The 26,481-nt window shown below is 40.8% G+C and overlaps 1 protein-coding gene across 1 annotated transcript; it reads right to left on the reverse strand.

Moving 5' to 3' along the window:
• Window positions 1–431: 431 nt before the first annotated feature.
• Window positions 432–26,481, reverse strand: LOC307013607 (rap guanine nucleotide exchange factor 5-like). Its single transcript, XM_079641043.1, has 18 exons — window positions 25,191–26,481; window positions 20,911–21,050; window positions 20,118–20,218; window positions 13,461–13,539; window positions 13,048–13,192; window positions 12,865–12,962; window positions 9,921–9,951; window positions 9,622–9,700; window positions 8,359–8,508; window positions 6,271–6,368; window positions 5,608–5,730; window positions 4,957–5,135; window positions 4,683–4,773; window positions 4,541–4,591; window positions 4,171–4,258; window positions 3,952–4,016; window positions 3,795–3,849; window positions 432–3,398 (listed from the first exon to the last, which is right to left on the reverse strand). The coding sequence occupies exons 1-18, from the start codon at window positions 25,368–25,370 to the stop codon at window positions 3,280–3,282; spliced, it is 1,872 nt and encodes a 623-aa protein (XP_079497169.1). The 5' UTR covers window positions 25,371–26,481; the 3' UTR covers window positions 432–3,279.

Here is a 26,481-nt window from a genome sequence, read left to right on the forward strand (position 1 = left end):
CAGCAGCCACAGAGAGGCAGCAAAGACTCAGGTGGAGTGCAGGTGAACTCATTTAAGGTTTAATAAAGAATAAAAGATAAGAACCGTTGAAGAGAAGGAAATATTTGAATATAATCTGTGGCACGCTTGAAACACATAGCAATAACAACTAGGCCTATGTATTTATCAACGCTTTCTGCCAGTGTATCTGTGCACATAGCATATGTAATGACCCTTCTTTTCATGGGGTTATCACAAAATCAGCTGTTTGTGGTTTCTTAGATACACTTTGTATCATGACCTTGCTATTATTCACTGCTGACATTTACTTTTTACATTGTATGTATTAATCAGAGCATTGCTAGAGTAAGAGTTAGAAAGTGCTTTGTGCCTGTTTGAGTGTCACCACCTTATTCATGTCAATATATATCTTTCAAAATAACCAGTCATGATGAGGAAAAATATTTTATTGCATGCACAGTTCACAATGGTGGTCCCTCCATGGCTTACCATATCATGCAGACCAGCCAAAACGGTGCGTACAAAAAACACAAAATCAAACCAAAGAAGTTGAAGTCATATCTATAGAACAAATAAATAATTCTGAAATAAATAAATATCTGTATCCAGAATTTCAACATATATACAGTAAAAATCAAATCAAACTAATGATACAAATTAAATGTAAAGTAACATAGATACTGCTAAACCAATTGTCTCTCCATTTTAACTGTGGGCTTTAAAATCCAACAATTAAAATACTATTTCAAGATTTAAAAAAATGCCATCTACACACTTCACAACGCCTACTTAAAACGGCCTAACTTCAGGACGAAAGAGAATTTTCAGGTGACCGATCTAGAGAATAAATAGCGTACAGTATCTTCTAAAACTACACATTGTACAAGTGTATACTGTAGTCTTACTAAACAATGTACAGGAGTAGACAGTAGTATTACTACACATTGTACAGATGTTTACAGTAGTTTTACTACACACTGTACATAAGCAAATGGCTTCTATTTTCTACTGTTTTTGTCCAGAAGGTGCTGTAGTGTTTGTTTTTCTATAGAGTGGTGCAGTGACGAGTCCTAAAACCCGGAAGTGAGTTAGCATTTTACCCATGATTTTACCACTTCCGGTTCCCTCGTCTCAGAGTCAATGGGATTTCTCCATAGGATTTTGGAAAGTAGCTCGAAATAAGGTCTGTGGCAGGTTGACACACATTTAAGAGACGTATCACGTTTTGTTCTACAACATTGAATACATCAGCAGTGACCCCACTGGTGATTTTTGAAGAATGTACGTGTCTGAAACACGATGGTTGTTAACGATTGGCTGAATAGGACTATGGAAGTTGTCGAGGACGTTGTACGTCACCATTACACCGAACACGCAAACACTCCCGCTAAGTTTGTTTGCTCTGGTCTGCTTGAAAGCAAGTACATGCGCTTTTGCAAACTGTTAAAACAAAAGCTTCAACTTGTACAATTTTGAGTCTGTATTTTTGAAAATCGATCTTAAGTTGGCGTGACGTTGAAGCAGCGACCCTGCTGTAGTTCGTTATAGCATAACGTTAGCATTTTGCTTCTGGCGATTAGATCTATGATTCGAAAATTATAAAAGTAAGATAGACATGTGGATATTATCCGGCTGAACAAAACGTGCATTTATCTAACAGACCTGTTCGTTTTCCACAGATCTTATTTCGAGCTATTTTCATAAAATGCTATGGAGAAATCCCATTGCTTTTTTTGTTAAGGGAACCCATGCGCAGCTTATTTCCGGGTAAATACGTCACCCCTGCACCACTCTATTGCTCTTTACTTCACTGACAGTTAAACCCAGAAACACAAGGAAACTTATTTATCCCTTACAATTTTCAACCTTACATCTACTGAGGATAAATGAGATATTGTAAGCTGCAGCTCTGTAGCATTTAATGAAAACAGAAAACTTTGTATTGTGGGTTGTCTTTAATGTTTCTTAAAGATTGTTGCTGAGCTTTTCAAATGCTAATCTCTTTGTACCATACAGCTAGAGCGGATATCTCAAAATCTCAACAAATCAAACACTGTCTGGGTTGCAATGTGCACTATGTTGTGTTTTAACCTGAACTTTAAAGACCAATACGGACACATGTCAGTATGAGTCTGCTGCTTCATTTATAACTGATTGTCCACAGCTCATCTAGATGGAGATCCTTATGCAATTAGCATCACTTTAAACAGGCGTTTTTAATGGTATTTAGCAATAACATACTGTACGTGATTATGTCTCACAGACAGGACACAAAGCTTTTCCCATATCAGAGAAATACATTTGGTATTCTTATCTAATTCACTGTTCTAAAACCATCCGAGTTGCCCCACCTCATACACTCTGGTTCAACGATAAAAAATATATGGTAAGGGAATTCTGTAAAAATACATAATGAAAATAATATATGAAAATGTCAAATATTTAACAATCATTTTCCCTAAATCTGTCCTCTTGATTCAGCTTGTTGTGCATACAGTGTACTGATTCATTACTGATGCATGTCCTGCATCTGGCAAAGAGAACATCTGGATCCTGTCTGAAGAAAACAGAAGTGTGTGTGTACAATATTGGACTGAGATACTCTTTGGTTGTCTCGGATAAAACAAACTGTCGCTGCCAGATCTTTAAATGGTGAAAAATACAAAAAGATGTCCAGTGTCATGATGAGTGAACCTGCATCTCAATCACTTCTGATGTGATTTGTGTGGTTAAAAGGCTACTAAGTGGACCTTTAAGTCAAACTCAACACCTTTTGTTTGCACCTTCATGTTCTGTGTTTTTTTTAGCAGTTGGGAAGCACTTCCATCTTCAACTGTGCTGTTATTGCAGCCTGCTGCTTCTCCACTAGGGGGAGCTGTTGTATCATTCTGAGAACAGCTCAGCCAACTTGTGCCTGTAAGAACTAAAGTAATAGCAGCAGGTTTGGTTTCGACCTTTCGACACATGGATCTAGACCTACAGATGTCTTCCAGGCAGTTTAGTTGAAGAAGATCTGCTGGCCGTGCTTTCAGGCGTTTTGAATCACTGACACTGTTATGGATCTATGCAAACACGTGTGCATTTAACCTAAGATGCTTCTGTTTCTGCGTAGTCCCATCTGTGGTGTCACTCTCCTGACTGAGCGGCCTCTGATTGCTGACTGAGTCCTGAGAGATAGATGAGACAGCGATAAATCGTTCCTTGGCAATCCAACAGTGTGGCTGTCACAGTGGGGGGGTGGGGGGGGGGGGGGGGGGGGGGTGCAGTGAGAGCTGCTCTCTAAGCACGGGGCTCCAGCCTGTGAGACAGTTCAAACAGAGTCTGCTGATTGTCGATGATATGCAGGTCGTCGATGTACGCTCGCACTTCTGTGCTGCTCTTCTGGGTGATGCCGTTACCTGGAGGGACAGGAAATGGTTTAGCTCCAAGCCAGGGTAGCGTTTAAACATAATGATGTCATAGTATTGATGGCCTGGGAACAAATTGCATCAAATTCTGTGAAAGGGCCATTGGAACCAACTTTTATTTCCCCTTATGAAATGTTGTGGATCATAAATACTGCCCAAATGATGTTTAAATCAAAATGTGATGATTGTGAACATCATGGTAAAGAGTATTTATTTGATTTTAACTATATGAGGACAGTTTATTTCAAAGCTAACAGATGTTGTGCACAGATTTGCCTTCAAAAGAATGAATCTACAACATAGATTTGTAATAGTTACAAAGTAAACGTCAAAAATATTGTTAGATTTCACACCCTAAATTGAGGAATGAGTGATGAGAATACTGACCCATGGGATCTTTCTGACACTGCCGGATGAGTCGCACTGTCTCTGCGATCATGTGCTGGAAATAAGATAAACACCGCTCCGTTAGACATTACAAATTCAGCACTGCCTGATGTTTTCATTGCAGGAACATGAATTGCTATGAAGGGTTTGAACTCACCAGCTTTTCAAAATTAACCAGGTTATCATGAAACGTCTTGTTGCCTTCGTGAATGAACGTAATATCTAAAAAAGGAAAGTCTTTTGTTAGTTTTCATCAACAGGTATTTGATGTGAAATATCGGTTTGTTTCTACATGTCAAACCTGCCTGATGGAGATACTTCACAGAGCTCTCCTCTCAGAGGCGTGTGTAATAATGTGACAGAATAATAAGCGTACCTTTCAGTAGCAGGGGAGGGAAGGGGATCTTTGGAGCCTTCATCTTCTTGAAGGAGTCCCTGTAGGCCTTGTGGTTCAGCGAGGGATCCTGAAAACATTTTCAAAACGAATGAGTGTAATCCTCTAGGGAGGAGTGTGTATGCCTGTGCATGCATGCTTTGTTATCTGAGTTATGGCAGCACAAGTGACTAATAATCATCTAAAACACCCGCTGTTCTGAAATGAAAAAACATCTGTTTGTTTTACTTCATACACACTGAAGCACAGGGTTGTATTCCCTAGTGCAGTGAATGCATATCAATGCTTATTCATTTCAAAACAGATATATATACAGTGTGGTGTCACACAGAGTACCATGAATTACACTTACTGTAACTGTCTCCAGTTCTGTAAACAGCTTTTTGAATTTGCCAGGCATCTTCTGTAGAGAAAATAACATGATTTGTGTTCAGACGTTCTTCTCATAAAAGCTGGCACAGATGAACAAAGAAGTAAAAAAGACACATCTTTACCTCCCATGTCTGACTGAGGCGGCTAACAGCTGCAGTGGTCAGGCCCATTATAATGGCGAAGAAACAGTTGAGGTTCCTCTGTGCTTCACAGCTATAAAAGATCAATGGAGCGCACAGTTCAGTGTCCTGCAGAGCAACCAAAGCCAATGCAGTTCATTGATCTGCCACAGGAGGGGGCAGCATCCCCATGCAAGGCTTAGAGAAGGAATGGCCAACAGTGTGTGTGACTCACAATCAATAAGTCTTGCAGAAGGATGTGAGAACAGCTACTTACTGAGCAGCGATCTTGATGAACTTCTTGATGAGTTGGACCCGTTTGCAGAGTGTTGGGCACAGCAGCACCTCGGTCATCACCCACAGCTGGACCTCATTGCAGCGCTGCAGCAGCAGCTCCAGCGCCACCGTGTGGCTGCTGCTGCTCTGGCGACTGAAGGTGAAATACACCAGTTCTTGCTGTAAAGGAACAATATCATGAGGCAGAGCAAGCCACGGTTGAGTCTCGATGTGACATCAGTGTCACAGCGATGTTTATCAAATGTTGTTTCATATCAATTTGATCAAGACATGTTTCCACAACAGGTTAAATGTAATAAAGGACATGTTATGTAAGCATTTTAATTCTTAAATGACTTGAATTTGACCTTTAGCAACAAAAAATAAGCTTTTGAAATGTAGCTAGTTCTGTCACATGTGTTAGTCTGGCACTTGGACATGTTGTTATGGAAACACAAAATCAAATGACCTGGCCCATGACCCACCAGTGTGTCAGTGTGTGTCACGTGACTTCATGAGATAAAATAAAGGCTAAAGCTGTATAAGGAACTTTCCAGAACATTTAAATGTCACGTGATACCTGTGTCACGGTGGGTTGTTATGGGTTAAAAGGCAGCAATTCAGGCACGAGTATTCAACTTGTGGGACAAACCTCGTGTATTGAGGCAAAGATGGTCCAGTCAAAGTTGGTGAGAGCGACAGCCACGTCCCACGTGTTTAAACTGAGCATGCGTGCCGTCCTCTGTTGGAGCTCTGAGTTGTCAGTGAACGGGTTCTGAGGGGGGGGGAAATATCCAACAATATCAGGCAATGGAGTCTTGAAACTTCTAACCTCTGCAAATTATGTCATTTGCTGCTTCTGAGCTGATGTATTAATGTGTATAAATTAGCTCCACAGATTTTGTACAGTATTGTCTATGTCATAATATTTGGGGAATCATTTGCTTAGGTATTCAACCTTTGACACAGTTCATTGTTTTCTCCTTTCACTATCTCTTTTCCCATGGCATAGGTCTACGGCCTTGGGTATTGCTGCCATCTCTCTTAAGGAGGGGCAGCTTGGGCTCATTGTTGTTGCCAGTTTATGACTGAGCACAAGCCGCAATGAGAGAATGTTTATGTTCAGGGACATCTAGAGGCCCTTCTTTTCTGGTTTGGCAACCGCTGTGTCACTTCGTGGCGGCAGCACCTGTCTTGTCAAATTCTCCGGCCGTAACTCCATAATAAACCATCAGTGTTTGCCTCTCCCTGTGACCCTCTGAGTTTCGTCTCCATTGCGTCAGAGGTTTCCATCACATTGCAGTGACATTCTTACCAGGACTTCACCCAGGTCCTTCCTGCACACATGCAGCCTCCCCACTGGCCGTAGTGAATCAGAGAAGACTCTGTCCTGAGGCTGCAGCAGGAGCCTCCCTGCAGGGGACAGACGTATCACAAAGAGCAGAAGACTATTCAAAATCTGTCAGGCAGTGGCGAGAGATAAGAGTCACTGTGTCAGAATACACTCTGAGGGGGCCAGCCACTTCAGTCCCTGATAACAGAAACTGATATTATGATACTGTACTGTAATGATTATTTATTTTAACTGTTGTCATAGGGAAGACATCAATGCCAGCTCTATTAACTACAATCTTCAGATTCAATATAGGAATAAAAACTCAAGCATGAATTATTTTGAAAATCTTTCGTAATACCACAAATTTGTCTTAAGAAACATTAGGCTTGTTTGAGACAAGCGAGACCTGCGCAGACCTGCGCAATTTCGATCAACGTCTTGCTCGTGCGTTGCATGATGGTTAGTCATTTTGTCCGACTTGCTCCGGAGGCTCGCTCACATGAGACGTTGAAATCTCGCGGGACAAAGACGCCCGCAGCCTTGAGAGCGAGGCGAGGCGAGGCGCTGCAGTTCCTCTCCACGGGCTGCGGAGGCGAAATGCTTGATGGGAAACGACTCGCTGGTATCTCGAGCTGAGCTCTCAATGGTGGTTTTTACCCCGTGCTGCTGATGAAGCTCTCCATTGGCTCGGCAAAAGTTTGTTGTTGGTTTGTGTCAGTTTTACGTCGCCACTTCCATTCACATTTTTCATCATTGTTCCACAATGTTTATCATCATGAAATTAATATCTATATATGTTATACTATACTTGCACTGCTTACCGTTTTCATACTTTTATATATCTTAGCATATTCATACACACTGTTCATACTGCTCACAGGCTGCTGTGTATATCTAGTGTATTCATACCCCTCACTGTTTATTCATCATTCAATTCATTCTATATTTTATTCTGTAGATTGTGTACATTACTTTTCACTTTACTGCTTGTTGCACTCCTGGTTGGAAGCTAAACTGCATTTCGTTGTCTCAGTACCTGTAATCTGTGCAATAACAATAGAGTTGAATCTAATCTTGAGCAGGAACAAATGTATTTACTTAGTACATATCTGACATTAATGATTAAACACATGTGTGCATTCTTTATAATGCAAACCGAGTCAAGCCGACTCCGGAGGTGGCGGTATGCACCTTAAAGTGGTTTGCAATCCGCCAAAAAACCGAGAGAAGAAGAAGGCGAAGAAGTAAAAGAAGAAGAAGAAGAAGAAGCCGACTCGGAGCTGTCCGACTTCAGGCGAGCTTTTTGAGACCTCCCCCGGCTGCGATCAGCTATTCTCGTCTACTTTCGAGGGGAGCCGCAACGCGTCTCAAACAAGCCTATTTACTTATAGTCAACTCCAATAAGATATGCAGGGTTCATACACTTTTTCACCAATGATTTTCCATGACTTCTCCATGACCTTTACCTAATTTTCATGACCAAAAAAAATTCTGTTTCTCAGCGGTACCACTGAAAATGGTTTATTTTAACATGGAACAGGAAAATAAGGTCAGCCTGAAACATGATGTGCGTATCTAAAACAAATCAAGGCTTACTAGCTTCTACAGGCTAAAGCAACTAAAATCTCTCACCAGCAAAACACCTCGAAAGTTAAATGCCATTTTACGTTTCATTACTATATGATACAGTATTTATTATCATTATAGTATTACTATTTCGGCGATTAACTAAAATATATATTTTCATAACTTTTCCAGGACCTGGAATTTGCATTTTGAATTTCCATGACTTTTCCAGGTTTTTAATGACCGTAAGAACCCTGGATATGTAATAATAAGGATTTTTAGAATTACCTATTTTTATCTATTTTGTACTGAATTGTACACTGATGGTAATTATTGCTGGAAACTATATGTGTATAAATATTGAAAACAATGTTGACATATGCAAATTCTCCCTTCCTGATCAGATTGACACCGTTGTGTAAGTTAGTGTATATAAAGCATTGTAATGGCCATAGTAAGTCTGTGTTGTGCAATATGCTGGTTGGTTAGAATAGTATTTACCCCCATTGTAAGTGACAGCCACCAGCACCAGTTCCCCGAATGGGACGTCCATCCTCTCTGCCACGGCCTGAAGCAGCTCCTGGGCCACCACCCCGCCGTGGGCCCTCATACTCAGGAACGAGTCCATGGTGATATACACGTGACACAGCACTGTAACAGAGAGAACATTTGAGAAAGGCTATAAAACCTAAAAGCATACTGCATTCATCAAAGAGGAAGAATCATTTGTGTTGATTTGGACTCAGCATTACTAAATCAGGCTAATGGTCCTTTTTAAACGTAGTGTTGTTCACAGTATTTTTGCTACATATGGCCTCTTTGGTAACGCATTTCCTCTTGTGGTTACAGTTATGTATGAGCAATTTGTTTTACATTTAAGGCGTTTATAGATGTTGTGTTAGCTGAGATTCTGATTGTGTGACTGTAAAAGCTTTACAAGGCTAAACTCCGCTGGCAGTTCACTAAAAGAAACAGAAACATAATAGTTACACACAAAATCCATCACAGTTTCATTATATATTTAGGCATGAACTCAATCAGATGCTGCACGTAATACTAAATGGCATCAGGTTTTCTAAATAATAACATTTTGAAACTAGATTATGACACAAAGACACAAGACTTCCTTATAATGCAGAAACATCTTAAAGATATTTTTTAAAAACAATTTATCAGGACACCTTCAGCCAGAAAGAAATTACAATTAATGAAGTCACCTTCTGCCGTCAGGAAGGAAAGGATCTAACAGGGCTGCCTCTTATTGATAAGGTGACCTTTAGCAAAGCACCGACTCCACTACTCCAGTGTAACCACTCAACTGGAGAGGGCTGGCATTACTAGGATAGACCAAGCATACTCAATAGATTTATCTTGATGAAGGAAAAGGGTCAGTGGGGACAATTTCTTTGGTCGAAAGCAGTTTAAATGAAAATGTATTCAAAGAGAGGTCTGGATTATCCAGAAGCAGAAACCTCTAAGAAAGAGAATTCATCAGCAGATAAAGTCAAACTGTCTGCATGGCTAGATTGTATTAAAAGGGGACTTTTTCTTTATTTTATTTGGGTGAACCTGGCCTTTAAAATAAGCAATGAATTACTACAAAAGAAACTCACAAGTCATCAGTCAGGAATTTCATTTCAGAAACGTTGTGTCCCTTTCTTAGAAAGCGTCTATTGTTCTACTGTTCAGTCTAAATGTCTCGACAGATTTGGAATCAACGTATGCTGGGAAGAATGTGAAGAAACAACGTGTTTTACGACTTACCTTCCTTGTTCTCCCTCTGTGTTCCTCTGGACTGGAGCCTGTTCTCTTTTAGGCTCGATTGGTGGAAAAGTGCTTTGCTCTAAAAAGAAAGGAAATCCGTGGATTTTGACATGCAGTCATATTGCCTGGGAACATTGCGGGCATTTCGCTAGAACTATAAAACAATGTGTAAAGCAGGAAATGGAACGACAATAGCTCCAACACCCTATCGAGTATGAATGGTCGGCCTGCTTTCTTTAATACAATGATTTCTGTCTTAAATATGTCGTAAAGAGGTGTCATGAGATATTTTCACTCACCTTTCTTTGAGGGGAATAGTTATCCACCGTACTGGAAAAGAAAGACAAATAAATCAGTAAAATAACTATTTTTTTCCTGTTTTATAGAAGTACAACAACACCACTTCACCAGTCTTTAATCAAGGTCAAATGAATGTAGCTACACATATACTCATTTGCAGTGTTCAGTCCATTATTCAAGATGAGTTTCAACATGAGATTAGATTGTAGACCTTCCCTTGTGACCCCTTCGTTTAATCACCTTACAGTATTGTCATCAGTCAGACCCGACTAGCAAGATGGATAGGCCCGTAGCCATTAGCATCCCTCTGCTTTCACTGGGCTCAGCATCACAATAGGCATGTTGGCACAAAGCCTGCCCTGAGGGATCCCCCCTCTCCGGCTAGCAGCAGGCCTGCACTAATGAAAAACCTGATTCCCACTGAATTGTCAAAACAGAGCTTGTGATCAAATTGACTCTTTTGCTACTCTAAAAAAAGTGAGCTCTGTGAAATATACCGTCAAAGAACGAGAGAGAACAACCTAAGCTTTCAGAAACGTGTGATTTTAGCTTCACACAAAGGCCTGATAGAAGTTTCTGCGATCAAAGTGCTGAATGAATCTTCTTTCCATAAAAAAAATACACCTTTTAGCTTTTTCGCTTGGCAGCAGATTGTCACAAAGCAGAGATCCTAGCCCCCCTCCCCCGGAGTGAGCCTGATTGTCAAAAGCTCATAAATAGTAGATTATGTCAGTTGCTAAAACCCTCACAAAGTCCCTTCTTTAAAGGAGTGGGTGTTGAGAATCCCCCTGCATATAAACATGAATAAACTAGGCGCAGAGTCAGGGTGATTATCTGTGCTGTTCTAATGGGCGGCAGGTCGGAGCATCCCCCAGGGAGGAGATCTGATTGGAGGCTGTGGCTGAGGGAGGGGAAGGGGGACACGGGTGTGGCAATGTGTCTGCTGACAGGGGGTTGCTTACACTGAAACATGTCAAAGAGAAATGTGATGCCTATTGTTATTAAATTCTAATTTAAAGAAACAGCTTCACTTTAACAAACGAAAAACAGAATCAATATTCAAGACTCAACTAAATAAGTTTGAGCTATGGCTATTTTTAATATACAGCACATCAATAATACACACATACAATACTGAATGTAAAATAAGCTGACTCCTTGTCCAATGCAATGGTCAATATATAACTTGTATAGTGCATCATTGTGCGTACTGTATATGTGTGTGTATGCAAATACAAACATATAAGTAAGCTTGAGTCCATGTGCGCATGTACACACGCATGTTTAAGATTCACTGACATACAGTAAGTGTGTGGCTTTGTTGCACTGAGAGAAGGGTCGATGTAATAAGCTACAGTAGGGCTTCAGCTTACACGTTTGTGGTGATTGCTATTATCTCTTTGACACAGATTTATTATTTTGTGGTTGTGTAAACGCTTGAGTACAATTGTATGTACTGGTTAAATAACAAGGAAAAGTCAAGTGTTAAAAAACACTAAATCCGAGCGATCAATGACACAATTGGTGTCAAAATGTGTCATGATAGCAAGCAAAACCTATACTCAGTGTATTTGCAGATACTGAGCCTTTTTTTTTTATCCAAGATACTTTTTTGTTCAGTATTGAAAATATGTATACTGAACTTATTGTAACCCTTTTTATACAAGGAGACATGAGGCCAGGGTTTGCCGGCTGTCAGAACAAAAATAAATCTAAGTGTGGACGTTAATGATGAGGATGTTTTAAGTTATGTTCGCATTTGATCAGTGCAGTAGGTATTTTACATGTATATGAATTTGGGGTTGTATAGCTACAATTGTGTCCAGTTAATGAGTAGTTGAACATCCTTCTTTTCATGGCAAGTGACACATTTCAAGGAGCATGTCATTCATTCTCAAAATGTCTGTATTTCCTCAATTTGAGAGATTAATGACAAAAAGCCCTGTGACCTTCATATTTCTGTGCATAACAACCCAGAAAATTGAAATTAGTCTCAAGCCTCTGAATGCATTCATTGATGAGAGGCTAAATAAAGGCACCAAGCAGAGAAGCAGCTCTTTCTTTGCACTCAGAGACCAGCGAGTGTCTCTGCTTCTTTTCAGACCTTCAACAGTCATAACCACAGTTTTAACACACCCAGACCAGATATCAATACATGTATCAGTTTTTCCATTTTATAGATTACTTACACAGAGTGATTTTGCCCCAACACTATAGGACACACTACCTTTAGATATCAGGAAAGCTCTCTTCACTTTAGCTTTTAAATAGCTATAACTTTTCTGATACTTTTCTGGACTGTGACTTTGGGTTGTGCCTGACACAGATCAGACACACAGTGAGGTTGCAGCAAAGGGAATACATTGAGATGCAAAATGTTTAATTCGATGTTATCACAAGCGATGGTGAGTCTGTGTCGGTTGGGAAAAGTAGGTTCTGTTGTGTTTATTTATAGCCTTAGAGACCGAAGGGTAGAGAGCACACTTGAGGCGAAAATACTTTCTGAGATTTCGTCTTGAAAATGTAAATCTCTGCCATTGATGTAACAAAGAAAAGATAAGAACACAGTAGAAGAGAATGGAGCTCTTTTGATGGTGCTGGAAAGTTTATTGATGTATAGGTGCATGATTCACACATCAGTACTGCATTATACTTTTGAAATGCGCTCTATGTATTCTATTTCATCTTTTTAATATATGTTGTTGTTATATTATCAAGTGGGTCTTAGTTTCCATCTCCTTTGCATTGATTATATTATGTCATTCTACCCTTGTTGTTTTGTTCATTCTGTCTAATTTACCCCATTTAAAAGCAATTTTGTCTGCGATTCTTTTATCAAAGGTGCTTCTGTACAGTATGCGATGGTCTTTGCTTAGTATGTATGGAATCACCCTGTGTGTCATGACCTAAAATATGAAAGAAGGTTATCATAAGGTCACTCACTGTGTGCGGTGCAGCTGGTACAGTTTCTGCAGTTCCCTCACATCCTTCTCCAGGGATGGGTGCTCATAGAGATCATCCAACACGTAACGATACAAAGTCTGGAAGGAAATGTCAATTTTAATTTCTCCAATATCAACACACCCAGTTTCCATCCTTTTCCTTTCTGAACATTATATTTCCTACCTTCATGAACAGCTTGACATGCTCGTCGTCCCTCAGGAAGTCTCTGCAAAGGGCCATCCACTGTGACACCAGGTGAAGGACTTTCTGTTTCCTCTCCACAGCCTCCTTCCTGTCCTCCTTCCCTCTGTGGCGCTTGGTGCAATAGGTGGGATTCAGTTAAGGCTTCAGCACAGATGGAGAGCGAGATCTATTTGCTGGTCAAATGCAGCATACAGTGAAGCATGTGTGTGTTTGTATAAGGACAGGTGGCGGAGTGTGAACACAGCTGAGTGTAGTGGAGTAGCTTTGACTCAATAAAGCAGTCGTGTTTTTGTATAAAACACCTACGTCTGCCTTTAGCATTCACAAAAGAAGGTTATTATGTGTCGATATTAGTAATAATGTTTCTGTAATGCCCGTGTTTTTAAGGATATTGTCCCAGCAGAGCTTGACATAAATCACTGGTTGACATGAACACTGGGTAGGTCAGCAGAAAATCATCCAGTAGCGTATCTGTAAGGAGAAACACGTTATTGACAATTGACAACAAATTCCAGGTTTGTGAACATTTTGGAAAGAAATATACGATTATATGTGATATCAAATATATGACTTGTATGGTAATTGGGATATGATTCACAATATCGAAGGGAATGATCATTTCTGCATCAATATTCATGTTTTCAGTAACAATTCTTTTTTTTATCGCAGATACATATATGCAGCGCCACAATATTTCATCCCATTAATTATTCAGCCTTATTTTCTAATAATATAACTTGATTTATAGATATACTGTATATTGACTAAATCCAACGCACACACAGCCTCTTTAGGTTTGTGAGAGGATGCTGGTGGGCAAATACACCAGTGACCTTGACAACTGTATGATTAATGTTCGCACATACAGTATGTCTGTACTTTTAATTGAGCTGAGTGACTTTGCACCAGTTCTTCACTCCACTAATACTAGAAGTAGAGCTCCCTTTTTGCAGTCAAATACCAGTTAATAAGCACTAAGCAGAGCCATTTCAGAGGTGAGGATAATGTGAGAGACTGGCACATTATTCTACGTTGTCAGTCTTAAATAATTGCATGTGCTGAAACCACTAAGGGTTCCTCTGTTCTATTTTTGGGCCAACAAGTTCAAACAAGCCTTACTGGCCTTATCTTCAATCTCACACATTCGTCATTGCAAGCTGTATCAGAAAAGATAAGCCAATAACGTGCCAGTTGACTCTCTTCGACCTCTAATGAAGTGTACAGTATGTTTTCTTTCTGATTATCTTGCAACCAGAAAAAAAAGCATCCGATATTGCTTGACCATTATCCTAATGTGTTTACAAGCAACCACTGTATCCTTATGAGCTTCTTCCCAAGGTTACACATGGGAAAGTGTTTCTGTAAAAGGATTACATCAAAGCAGGCCAAGTAGACCACCAGCTCCCCTTAAATAACATGAAATGCATTCATAGTTTACATCATCAAAACACTTAATTTGTTTAACCTTGATAAACAAAGACAGAATCCCAGAATCTCTTAATAAAATGAAATAATTTGGCATTATAAGAAACTGTAAAAATGAATTTCATAAATTGCAAAAACACTCGAAGTCAAGGCGTGAATTCAAAGACTAAGTCCAAGACATGATGCCGACCACAAGCAAAAAAGCTTTGCAAATCCTATTAAGACCAACGTCCTCTCAACCCTTGTGTAAGTGTGCCTCATATCCAGAATTGTATATTCTCCCCTTTAATTTCACACTGGCTTCCCAGGGCCTTTGTGTACGTTCTGGTCCACAGAACTCGCTGACATCAGTATGCTAATCCGCGCAGAGCAGCTGTGGATGCTTCACTCAATGCTTATGAGAGGTTACACACTCATACATATGTAGCTCCCATAAAGAATACAGTAACCCACCTTAACACAAAAGCCAGAAAAACAACATGCAAAAGACCAGCCATCCAACCACACACACACACACACACACACACACACACACACACACACACACACACACACACACACACACACACACACACACACACACACACACACACACACACACACACACACACACACACACACACACACACACACACACACACACACAATCCCCTCTGTTTCAGTCCTGTTTCAAAAGTGCTGATTCTCTGTCTGTTATATTCAGATGAAAATAAGGAGCCACGCCCCTCTGAGAGATATTTGGTTAAAAAGAACACACTGGTGCTCTAGGAGGAGATTCAGGTGATAAGGTTGGGGGTGTTACCTTGGTTGGTGATTGGCTAATGGTTACACAAGCCAAAAAATCGTTATGACATCACTAAGTGGCCAACATTTGATCAGCTCATTTTCAGACAGGTTTTTATATAAATGGATCAGGACAAAAAGAGAGAATCTTTTTTCCTGAAACTTCCAGAATGTCTTTACACAGAGGGGATGCATGTTTGTGTATAAAAGACATGAAAAAGTGGATTTTGCATAATAGGTCCCTTTAAATATGAATTACATTGAATTTATTTGGCGCAGTTTGCAGATCTTTTATCTAAATTCAGCTTTTAAACAAGTACATTTGACAGCGGCTCAGCTAAAGATTGCATATCTTAGTATAACAAAAAAATGATTTGTGCTTGAACGCAAACACCGGATACCTATTACACAAAGACACAATCATTGTATGAACACTAGATAGCACTATCTGCAGTGGAAAGAGGCATAATATTAGAATGGCATTGTAGCCACTTTAGCAAACATTATAATGTTATCTCAGCAGATAACATTATAATGTTATCTCAGCAGATAACATTATAATGTTATCTCAGCAGATAAACTTTAACCCGAGAGGACCACACTGATTGTGTGCGAAACACAGCTGGGTCCGTGAGGTGACAGCGAGATCAACAATAATGGAAGTCTGGAGGTGATAAACTAGCCCACCCAAAGCTTAAAGCTGGAGCCACACGAGGACGATAACGCAAATCGTTATCAAAAAAGTCTTCCGTCCACACGCAACAGGCACCAGAAACATGTCCGTTCACACAAGACCGCTCGAAAGCGCTGGAGACGCTGTAGTACATATGCCAGGCCTGTAAGAGGCATGACAGACCACGGAGAAAAAATGGTTGAAAAAAAAAAAAAAACATTAAAAAAAAGAAAAATCATAATTTGAAAAATTATTGATTCGAAAATAATATGATACAGTACAGTACTATTACGTCTGGGTCTCTGTTTCATTAAAGCACGGCTCTGTGTGTGTGTGTGAAACGAGCCATTTTGTCTCTCAGTTATATCTCAGTGGGTCTCAAACGTTTTGTTCACCATTAATGTAAACAATTATTTCCGAAGTACACGTTCATATGATCATTATAGTTATACAAAAATAAGAGAATAAATTAAAAACAGGTATGAAATACTATATGAGAGTAAAAAAAGAATAAAGTTTAAAAGAGTGATTTGTAAAATATCCATAAAGAAAAAGTAAATCTGCTTACAGTTCTGTATCATATGGGTGTTGAGAGATGTATCCATAGATCTCTTCATTTTGCTCTCAAAGTGCACCAGATTGATGCTTTAAACTTCAATATTTAAAAATAAATCTTCCCGGGGGAGCTTGTCCCCGGACCCCCCTATGTAAGGTCCACACACCACCTATAAAAATAGCACTTTACCCCTGCTTACACCTATATGCCGTGAGCTGATTATCGAGCCCTCATTGTAACAGTCGCGGGTACACCGTGTATTTGCGTGGGGATTGTTGCAGTAGAAAATTCCACTGTAGCGACCGGTACATTAATGGGAAACCCTAAATGTTTGAGCACCCTCTATGAAGCGTCAAGCTACCCCACAGCACCCCCAAAACAAATCTCTGGCACCGCCACTGAGCCTGACTTGTGTTGGGGAGGCCCGACTTTTTTTTTATCTCCAAAGGGGGGGCCTGACAGAAAAAGTTTGGGAACCGCTGGTCTATCTGACAGTGAACTGTAGCAGATACGACCGTGGCCTTCCTCAGGCAACGGAGGAAGTGACGCCTGTAGCCCTCTCATCACACTCACACACACACACACACACACACACACACACACACACACACACACACACACACACACACACACACACACACACACACACACACACACACACACACACACACACACACACACACACACACACACACACACACACACACACACACACACACACACACACACACGTGTATTTTCTCCAAGCTATCTAGACTGAAACACTTTACATACCACTCCCCAGGCTGAACAGTGCAAGTTTTTTGAAGTTGGAAACACAGAATAAATATTTAATCTCACATCCTAGTCATTTCTTCTTGTGAACACAGCAGAAAAATCAGGGGATTTCCCGAGGAGTATTTTCAATCCAAACAGTTTGGCAGAAGATGTGTTGACCCAAAAACCTTTATGCATGAATTGTGCTTTATAAATAGCATGTAATGGTCTGTTTGGCTGATTTGTAACCACTAAACATCTCTCCATTTTTGTTTCAGTTAGCATCAGTTGGGGCTGTAGAGACATCTGAATCCTATTCCTCACTGCTGTTTAGAAGTCTGTACTAGTTCATATATAACACAGAATCATGCTTCTACTCAAGCAAAAATACATTTAGTATAATTTTCCAAAGAATTGCAAAATGGACTCATTGATTTAGCTTGCCAATCTCCTGTAAAATCAATCAAACTGTCAATCTACCTGCCAATCTTTTTTGCATTACAATAAGTGCTCGTAAAATTGATCATTGCATCCTTTGAAATAAGCATGTTAATGTGTCACTTAATGGCCCAGTCAGCACCAGAAGACATCCGATTGATGTAAAAGCCTTAAATCTTGAGGATAGTCTGCATCTAGAAATGCTAATATTATACCTGCTCATTTAATGCAATGTTTTCTTCCCTAAACAAATAAAATAAAGCATCAACATCTCTGCGCACGGTGCAGCAGTAAAAGAGCTGGCATATCCTCTCATTAAACACACAAATATGTTATTCAGAGCTGGCACTGTGTAGATTCTGTGCTCAGCAAGAATCAATAGCTGCACTGAGAGGTTGGGCACAGGGAAGAATGAAACACTGGATGCTACCCACAATGCTAGCCCACATAAGGAAACACTATACTGTAAGAGCCCTACACTGTGTAGCCTACTGAGGTTTGCTTCTCCTCAAACATGCCTGTGGTGCTTCCAGAAAAGTGCCTTCTCCTGCAGAAACCTCACCTGCATTGTGTGTTAATGGTGAGTACGAAGCTGAGCATGTGCTACCATGATGAGCTGAAATTGGCTTTCTAATGTGCTGTACAGCATGTAAGTCATAAACGACATCAATAACCTACTGCAGCCATCAGTCATGTTGCTGCACGCTCTCTCTGGAGATACGGCAGCTTTGTAGATGTTGAAATAAATCTCTTTTTGATGAAATCAAGGAATCTCATGGTATCTAGGTCTGGTGCGCTGAATCTCCAAGGGCACACGTAGCAGTAGCACTGACTAGAGCATACAGAGCTTCAGTGTTACCAGAGAGAGAGAGAAAGAGAGAGAAAGAACCAAGGCCAGCACGAAGTCAGACTATTAAACCTCACTGAGTGCAGATCAATTGCTGTTCGGGACTCAGTTCATTCCTTCTCCTCCTCAGGTCTCCTGCTCTTTGACCCTGGGATATCACTCAGCTTCCTGCCCTGGTCAGCAGCTCCCCATGGATTCTTCATTTGAATACACTTTCTGCAATGTGAGCTAATGGTGAATGATTCATCAACTACACACTACCTGCTGGACACAAAGCTTACAGTGAAAATGCGTACTACATTAAAAAAGGGAGTTCTTACCCCCCTGCCCGCTCATTTATTTACTTGCATGTCTTACTTTATATTAAGGCTGCATATAACAATTACTTTCATCATCAAATACTCTAACCATTATTTTCTAAATTAATCGACTGGTCTACAAAGTAGTTTCAAGTCCATCCTAGTTTCTGAAAGCGGAATGTAATGTGTTTAATGTCTTGTTCTGCCGGTTCAAAAGCAGAAGATATCCACTTGAATATGATATAAAACAAAGAAAAGCAGGATATCCCAATATTTGAGAGGCTGAAAACGGCATTTGATGCAATTCTTTGGCATGAATACAATAGCTTGTTAAAAAGATTTTCTGTCGATTGCATAACTGATTAGTGAGCAAGTCTTTGCATCTCTACTGTATATCAGTATAAAAGACTGAATTATAGCGATAAAAATGCAATTCAACATATAACATAAATCTCCCTTGCATGTAAAATGCGCCGTCCTCCAGCTGCAGGCCCTTCTCCCCAGAGGACATTTAGATCAATTTCATTCACTTCCTCATCAGAATGAGTAATGATCTCTGGTACTGGGTTAGGCTGCCTCAATCTCGGTAAGAGATCGTCAGTGACCATTTTCAATAAAAAATCTGCATCTCCTTTTTCTTCACTCCTCGTTCCCCCTTTTCTCCAACATACATGTTTCTCACTTCCCTTTAGGGTTTTTTCCCTCTGCTAGTCCTACTGTGGTGCGACTCTCAATCATAATTTCTCCTCTGACAATCTTTCCAGCTCAATCAGCTGAGTCTCCTCTGCCTTGGCAACAGTGTCACATTATCATGTACCTGCTGGGATGAGAGGAAATGTGTTCATTTGTCGCCGCTGTGAGGCTCGACTGCATTTGACAGTCTGATTCGGCATTACTCAAAGGATATGAGCAACGTTTATCTCTGTTATAGGCTTTTAAATCGCTTAAACTTGCCATTCTGGGACTGATAGCACATGATTAACCCACTGTTATTGCCCTGAGGGGGCTGCTGTCCCAGCTCCTCTGCGAGAGAGAGGGATGAAGAGGGGAGAGAGTGAAATGGAAAGTCATGCATGTCTTTTCTCTTCGATATGTCTAACAAACAGAAATATCATTGGACCTGGGGAAACACATACATTTATCAATGATACATTATAATCAAAAAGTTGTTGAACCACTCCTTTTTTTATTTCTGCTCTCTAAAAAACAAGAAGAAATGTGACGAAACACAGTAAGGACAACAATAATGAGAAAAAGGACTTGCATGCTCACCTGACTCTTTGCCCTGGGATGTCCCCTGGTCTTCTTCTAGTGTCAGGTCATTCAGCAAGTGCTCCAGGATCTTCTCTGGGGTCCCTGAGACCACCACGAACCTGTCAGACACAACAGAGTCAGTGGAAGAGTCCTCGTCGATGGAGGACAGAGAGCGGCTGCTGCTCCATTCCTCCTCTCCCTCCGTCCCCTCATCGTCTATGTATCGGAAGTAGGGGACGTCGAAGGTGGGCATTGTTAGCGGCTCTGCCCGGCTGGTGCTGTCGTTGCTGCTCTCCTCAGAACCTTCCTCGTCATCATCCTCGTCCTCCTCCTGCTCGACCAGGGCAGCGTGCAGCAGCCTGCCCTCCTCCTGCCGCAGGTTCGGGGTCTGTGGCCGAGATCCCATCCTTGCCGAGTCCCGGTGCCCTCACACAGGCAATGTTGCAGTGGTTACTGCTGCGTGCCCCTTTCACCCATCCATCCATCCACCTGCAGCTGCCACAGCCCGGAGTCCAATGCTGTGTGAACCTTCAAACACTCTGAGGTCTCCCGGTGTGTTCACGGCTGGAAAAGCTTGTGGATGACTTTGAATGGGAGGCAGCCAGCGGAGCTCTGCCTCACAGTCCCATGCTGCTCACTTATACAGATTTAATGTAGTCATTTATGTGTTGGGAGTTGTGGTGTAAGCATGCCTGTGTGAGTGAGTGTGTGATCCACAGTGACGGAGAGAGAGACTGATGAGAGGGAGAGTGTTGAGGGAGAGAAACAGATAGTGAGAGAGGGAGGGAGGGAGGGGACTGGAGAGGCTTACCTCCTGTTCCTCGCCTCCTCTCTCCCCCCTCCCCTCGCCGATGCAGAGAGGGTTGGCTGCTCTGACGATATTCTCTGGAGAACCAGCACATCGCGGCCCCTCTCCCTCAGACACACGCGGACTGCCTCGTCACTCTGGGGCTGGTCAGAGAGAGAAGAGGTGAGGGAGTGTGTTATCACCAAGGAGATTCCCCTGTTTTTTCTCCCACTCACACAAATCACCACTGATTTCCATCATAATACTCTGTCAAAGCCCTGCACTGTAAATGAAAGAGAATTTCCATAAATCATTATTCAATCCTTATCGGCGGAGCCCATTCAGGGATTTACATAAAAGACTCGCACACATTTTAATTACAAATACCAAAAGCCTATTAAATCATGGGTGGTGTCCAGAGACAATCTGTGTCCAGCTGTCAAAGGGTTAAACTCTGGTAACACTGGTTTAGAGCAGGGCAGCAACTACCGACTGTTTTCATTATTTATTCATCTGCAGATAATGTTTTCAATTAATTTAATTAATTAATTATTGCTGAGTCTTGGAAACGTACGAAAATGGAGAGCACATAACATAGCCTGTTATGTTTTCAGCGTGTTGTTTTATTTGACCAAAAGTCAAAATAACCAAAAATGTTTAGTTTAGAAAATAATGATGAATAAGGAAAAAATATTATTTGACCATGAAAATGGTTGTCAATATGTTTCTGTCAGTCGACTCATCCATTAATCCACGTATAGTTTGAGGCTAAGAGGTGAGTTTCAACACAGTTGGTCTTGAACCACCATGCAGTGCAATAAATGATAAATGTATCATCATCATCATCATCATCATCATGTTGCCACCCTGTTTCACACTGTCACTTTCTTTCTCTGTTAATCACACAATGTCCCCTAATCATAATGTTTGTTTGATATGTTGATGCAACACTGGTTACCCTAGACTTTGACTAATATTTCAACATACTCGTTTAAATATAACTTTCTTTAAGCACACAATTAGAAAGATTGTTTTTGCAGCATCTTTGAAGTATAGAGATGGCTGGTAGCTGCTTGACAGTCGAGGGTCTGGATCAGAGATATTGGTCTTAATGAGGAGTTCACTGTATGGTGCACGCACATGCATCCTTCCTCAGCTAACCCCCCCTTCACCCCCACTCTCTTTGGCCATCAGTCAATGCAACACAAGCCTCTGTGCAATTAGCCGGGCAGACAGACTGAAAGTGGTTGCAGTTTTCTGCCCTAATTGCCTTTCGCAGAGAAGCACACAGGACCCTTTAGCCAAGCATGACTTCCCGGCACATTAACACTTATCTGGGATCTGTGGACATGCATATATAAATACATACACAGACAAATGCATTGACAAAACATGCACGCAAACAACTATCATTTCTTAACTGTGTACATCACTGAGTAGACCAATTTTTAACATTAATATTATAGTCCCCCAGTGGCCTCTTTAAACAGAAGAGAGGTTTTCAAAGCCTCAGGAAGAACCATTTATGTAAATATGTGCCGGCAGTTTTTTAAGTGCTGTGATTTATGATGTAAGTTTAAATGTCTGCTAATGTGACAACTTATGAATTCAATTCAATTAATGTTATGTTAATATGAGATGCACTTGTGAAAGTACTTTCATGTACTGATAGGAGTATCCTGTGTATCCTTGCCAAAGGCGGTAATGCCCTGTCACAGGATCAGTATGATGTAAAGTTAGGGGCATGACCGAAATCACAGAACTAGAGCATTCCCAGAAAGGAAAGCCTGCGCTGATTAGCTTCCTGGTTCTTTAGAAAACACATTGGTGGTTTTATCTTTATCACAATGTGACGTTCACAGTGTGTTCTTATAGTTTCATCAAAGCCCGCTGTGTTTGTCTGACTAAGTGCGACATCAAAGCAAGTTGAATTATTTCCTACAGTATAATTAACAGCAGTGTCTCAGTGAACTGTTTACGGGTCAAACAGCAAACAAACCTTTCCTGACAATGAATTATTGATCAGGCCACTGCTCAGTCCGCTCTAGGCTTTGTGGTTACCAGTGTCCCAGCAAAAAAACATAATCAGGCTTCTAGAGTGGATGCTTATAATGAGATAAAGTGCCAGGCTACAGCGTTCTCACATTAGCCTGGAGGTGACCTCGAATCACATTCACCACCAAAGTCCTCCCAACATGGACACCGTCAGCTGAAGAGTAAACACTACTTATCAGGCTTCTGCACAAAGTCATGTCCCGCCAAACGGTTTGTCTCTTTCAGGGTTCCAGATGCATACTGTACCGCTGGCTAGAGGGAAACTTTCTGTCTGCACGTCTCAATGCTGCTGCGGCACTGGAAGTCATCACTTCAGACAGGGCGCAGATTTGTACAAAATCTGACTCAAGGAATAGCGTGGATCATACAGAATGGGAATATGAGGAGGACAAAAGATGCATACATCAGCGTTGTTTTCAAAGGAGCCTTTGATGCAGACGCAGTTCATTATCTCCAATTATAATTACCGGTAGCAGAAATTCCTGTGTTTAGCTTTGATGAAATATTGTAAACAATTGTATGTCCATGTTATGTAAAATATGTAAACATAAGCTTTTTGAGGCTTCATGAATGGAAGAGTAGCTGTATATTCTAATCATACTGTATGGATAGAGCAAAGAAAAGTAATGTTATGTTGGGTGTAAGAAAATTGTGCAACAGATGATCACGCACAACTCCAGTAACTACCCCTGAATAATTGAATACAGTGGTAATTTAATATGAGAAAAGAACAAGCGATTCCTAAAGTCAAAACTGGTATCTTTAACATTTAAACCCAACGGGATTTTGCAGCAAAATTAATAATGAATAGATGCATGTTCTTTTTTCATATTTAAGGACATAGCGTAACAATCATGATGTTCCTGAGCCAGAATCTCTCACACATTTTAACAGTTGTGCAGTCTACCGTATATTAAGCATCCCTCTTTCCACCAGCTGGGATTAACTGACTTCTAAGCTCTTTAAGGTCTGGGTTTAGATATTTATATGAGTCACATGTTTTACAGTATATGCATTGTAGCATCATTGGATTACTTTAAACCATTTTATAATCTAGAAACACCAGGATATACTCTCACATCATCTAAATATTTCTATTTGATGTCAAGTATTAAAAGTCAGCTTATCTGGCCATTACCACTAACATTACATAAGTGACTCACACATGTCATTGGTGTACTACTTTGTATTCACAGTATGAAAAACTTGGCACAATACATGTTTCTAAAACAAAAAAGGTAAATCAGATTGTTGTATTATGTAGCACTAGCATTTGATCATATGCAGATTGGCAGTGCCTACTGTAAGTCTAAACAAAAGGTTGCTATAATGCAATAAGAACATTGATAAGAAGATCTAGCCTTGTGGAAAGGTCAGAGACCCAATGTACTGGAATCCACCCTAAATCCACACAATGTCTTGGCATGGTGGTCTGGCAACTTGCGTCAACTTTTCCTGCCATTGTTGCTCAGTTCAGCACAGCACACAGCTGGCAGGAAGGGAGAAGCTGAGCCCACCCTGAGGTCAGCCAATCACAAGTGTCCTAGGCAGCCAACTGGCAGATGATGTAATGTTTTTTTTAAACTGTGCAGGCTGAACTGAACATTCAGTACCTGAACTTACGTTTTCAAGGATGCTGCCATACTGATAAGAGACAACTTGCACTCTAAAAGTGTGTAAAGTGTCTGTAATGACATTGCAACTGTGAAAGGCCAAGCCAATGTTGAATTGAATGGATACAGTGCATCTGGTGAGTCAATTGTATGCATATGAACACAATCCACTATGCAATATTCTGTAATGAAGTATTCTATATACAGTTTATTGCAGTAGACTGGAGACTTTTTTTTGGTATATTCATTTGAATAAAGGATTTTTGTAGTCTGGAGAGAATCTTAATGACAACATACATCTTCTGAGAAAGCAGAGACACTATAGGAATGTATGGAGGCCAATAAAAACAGACAACAAATTGAAAGTGGTTTGATGGATGGAACACTGCAGGGAGTGTGAGAAACGATCCTTGGGATGCTCACAGAACAGCAGCATAAACACCACACTAAGTAAAAAGGGATGATGTCACGGAATATTTAAGGGTGAAGCATGCTAATTCAGTGTTAATAATAATGACATTAAGAGGACTAAGAAGATAAGCAGTTTGTCGGATTTTTCTCACGGTAACAAAGCCAAAGATAGCTATACATGAGAAAGGTACATTCTGAATGCAGCAGGATTGTTGTGTATCTCACCTCACTTGTCCTCTCCGGACCCTTGCTGTGGTTCTGCAGGAAGCGGCAGCCATCCTTGGCCAGTCTCTGGACCATCTCCAGTCGGGACAGGTCCTCCTTATCATGCAGGATACACATGCTGCCCGGCTGCAGTGCAGGGGATGCGGAGAACATGTACTTCAGGCCACAGTCCCACGACATCGTCGGCGACCTACTACAGGCTGCACACCAGAGAAAAAAAACAGTAGGGCTCCTGCCTCTGAGCTCTAACTACTCTGAAAAAGAGTAAAGTGTAGAGCCAAAAAAATTGTGTATTTGTGTTTCTGTGTATGCTGCCCAGGTGAGTTCTAATGTCATTGCAGGCAAAGTCAATCCCGGTCGCTGTAGCTGAGAGGCACACACAGAAAAGGTATCCAGGTATCTCTCTGTGCTTGGCTTCACTAAATGACAGATCCCCTCTCTCTGTCCTTCCCTTGTTTTTCACTGCTGGGGAGGGCAGTGAGGTATGAACACAGTGGACTCAGGAAACATCTGGTGAGCTGGACAGCCCAAAAAAGGAAGTTTCACAATCTCACGAAAGCAAAGGGGAGAGGGTAGATTCAGGATTGGGCAGGGAGGGAGAATACATTGGAAGGTCAAACACTTGTTAGGGTGGAGACGTATGACGTGTGAGGAGGTTTTAGGTCACTCAGGCACAAGCACTAAAACAATACATTATTGTTCTGTTTTCAGTCTTTAAAATGTCAGAAAAAGTGTCAATTAAAGGCTCCCAAATATCAAGGCATGTCAAAGTCAACTTTAATGTCAATCTTTCAGTTTGTATGTAAAGACAGAGAGATCGAAATAACATTTCCAATCCGGGGTACAAAAATTGTATTACACTGCTTATTTCTTCCACAAATACGAACCCAGACTAATTTATTAATTAGGTCAACCCACCACAGTTAAATGTCACATTTAAAAAGGTGGAACCAAATTATTCTTGAAAAATGTATTCATTCCGTAATCAAATACATCATGTAGCTGCTGTTTCCTTTAGCTGACCAACTAACCAATTCATTGAAACTCTATTTCAGCAGAATAACGCAGCTACAGTAAAGCCTTGCGGTACCAATGGAGTTTTTATTCCTAGTAATGCTGTACTAAAGCTTTGTTGAGATGTCCCCTTACTGTTGTATCTAATCTGCGTTGTGCACAAAGCGTCTCTTCTTATTAAAGATCACCGACTTGTCAGACACTTGCTAATTAAATGAAGATTGTCACCAGCCTGATCCTACACATATTGATGAAGGTAAAGCAAGAACATTAATCC

The sequence above is a fragment of the Notothenia rossii genome, assembly GCF_949606895.1.
Source record: "Notothenia rossii genome assembly, chromosome: 7".
Classification (NCBI taxonomy): domain Eukaryota; kingdom Metazoa; phylum Chordata; class Actinopteri; order Perciformes; family Nototheniidae; genus Notothenia; species Notothenia rossii.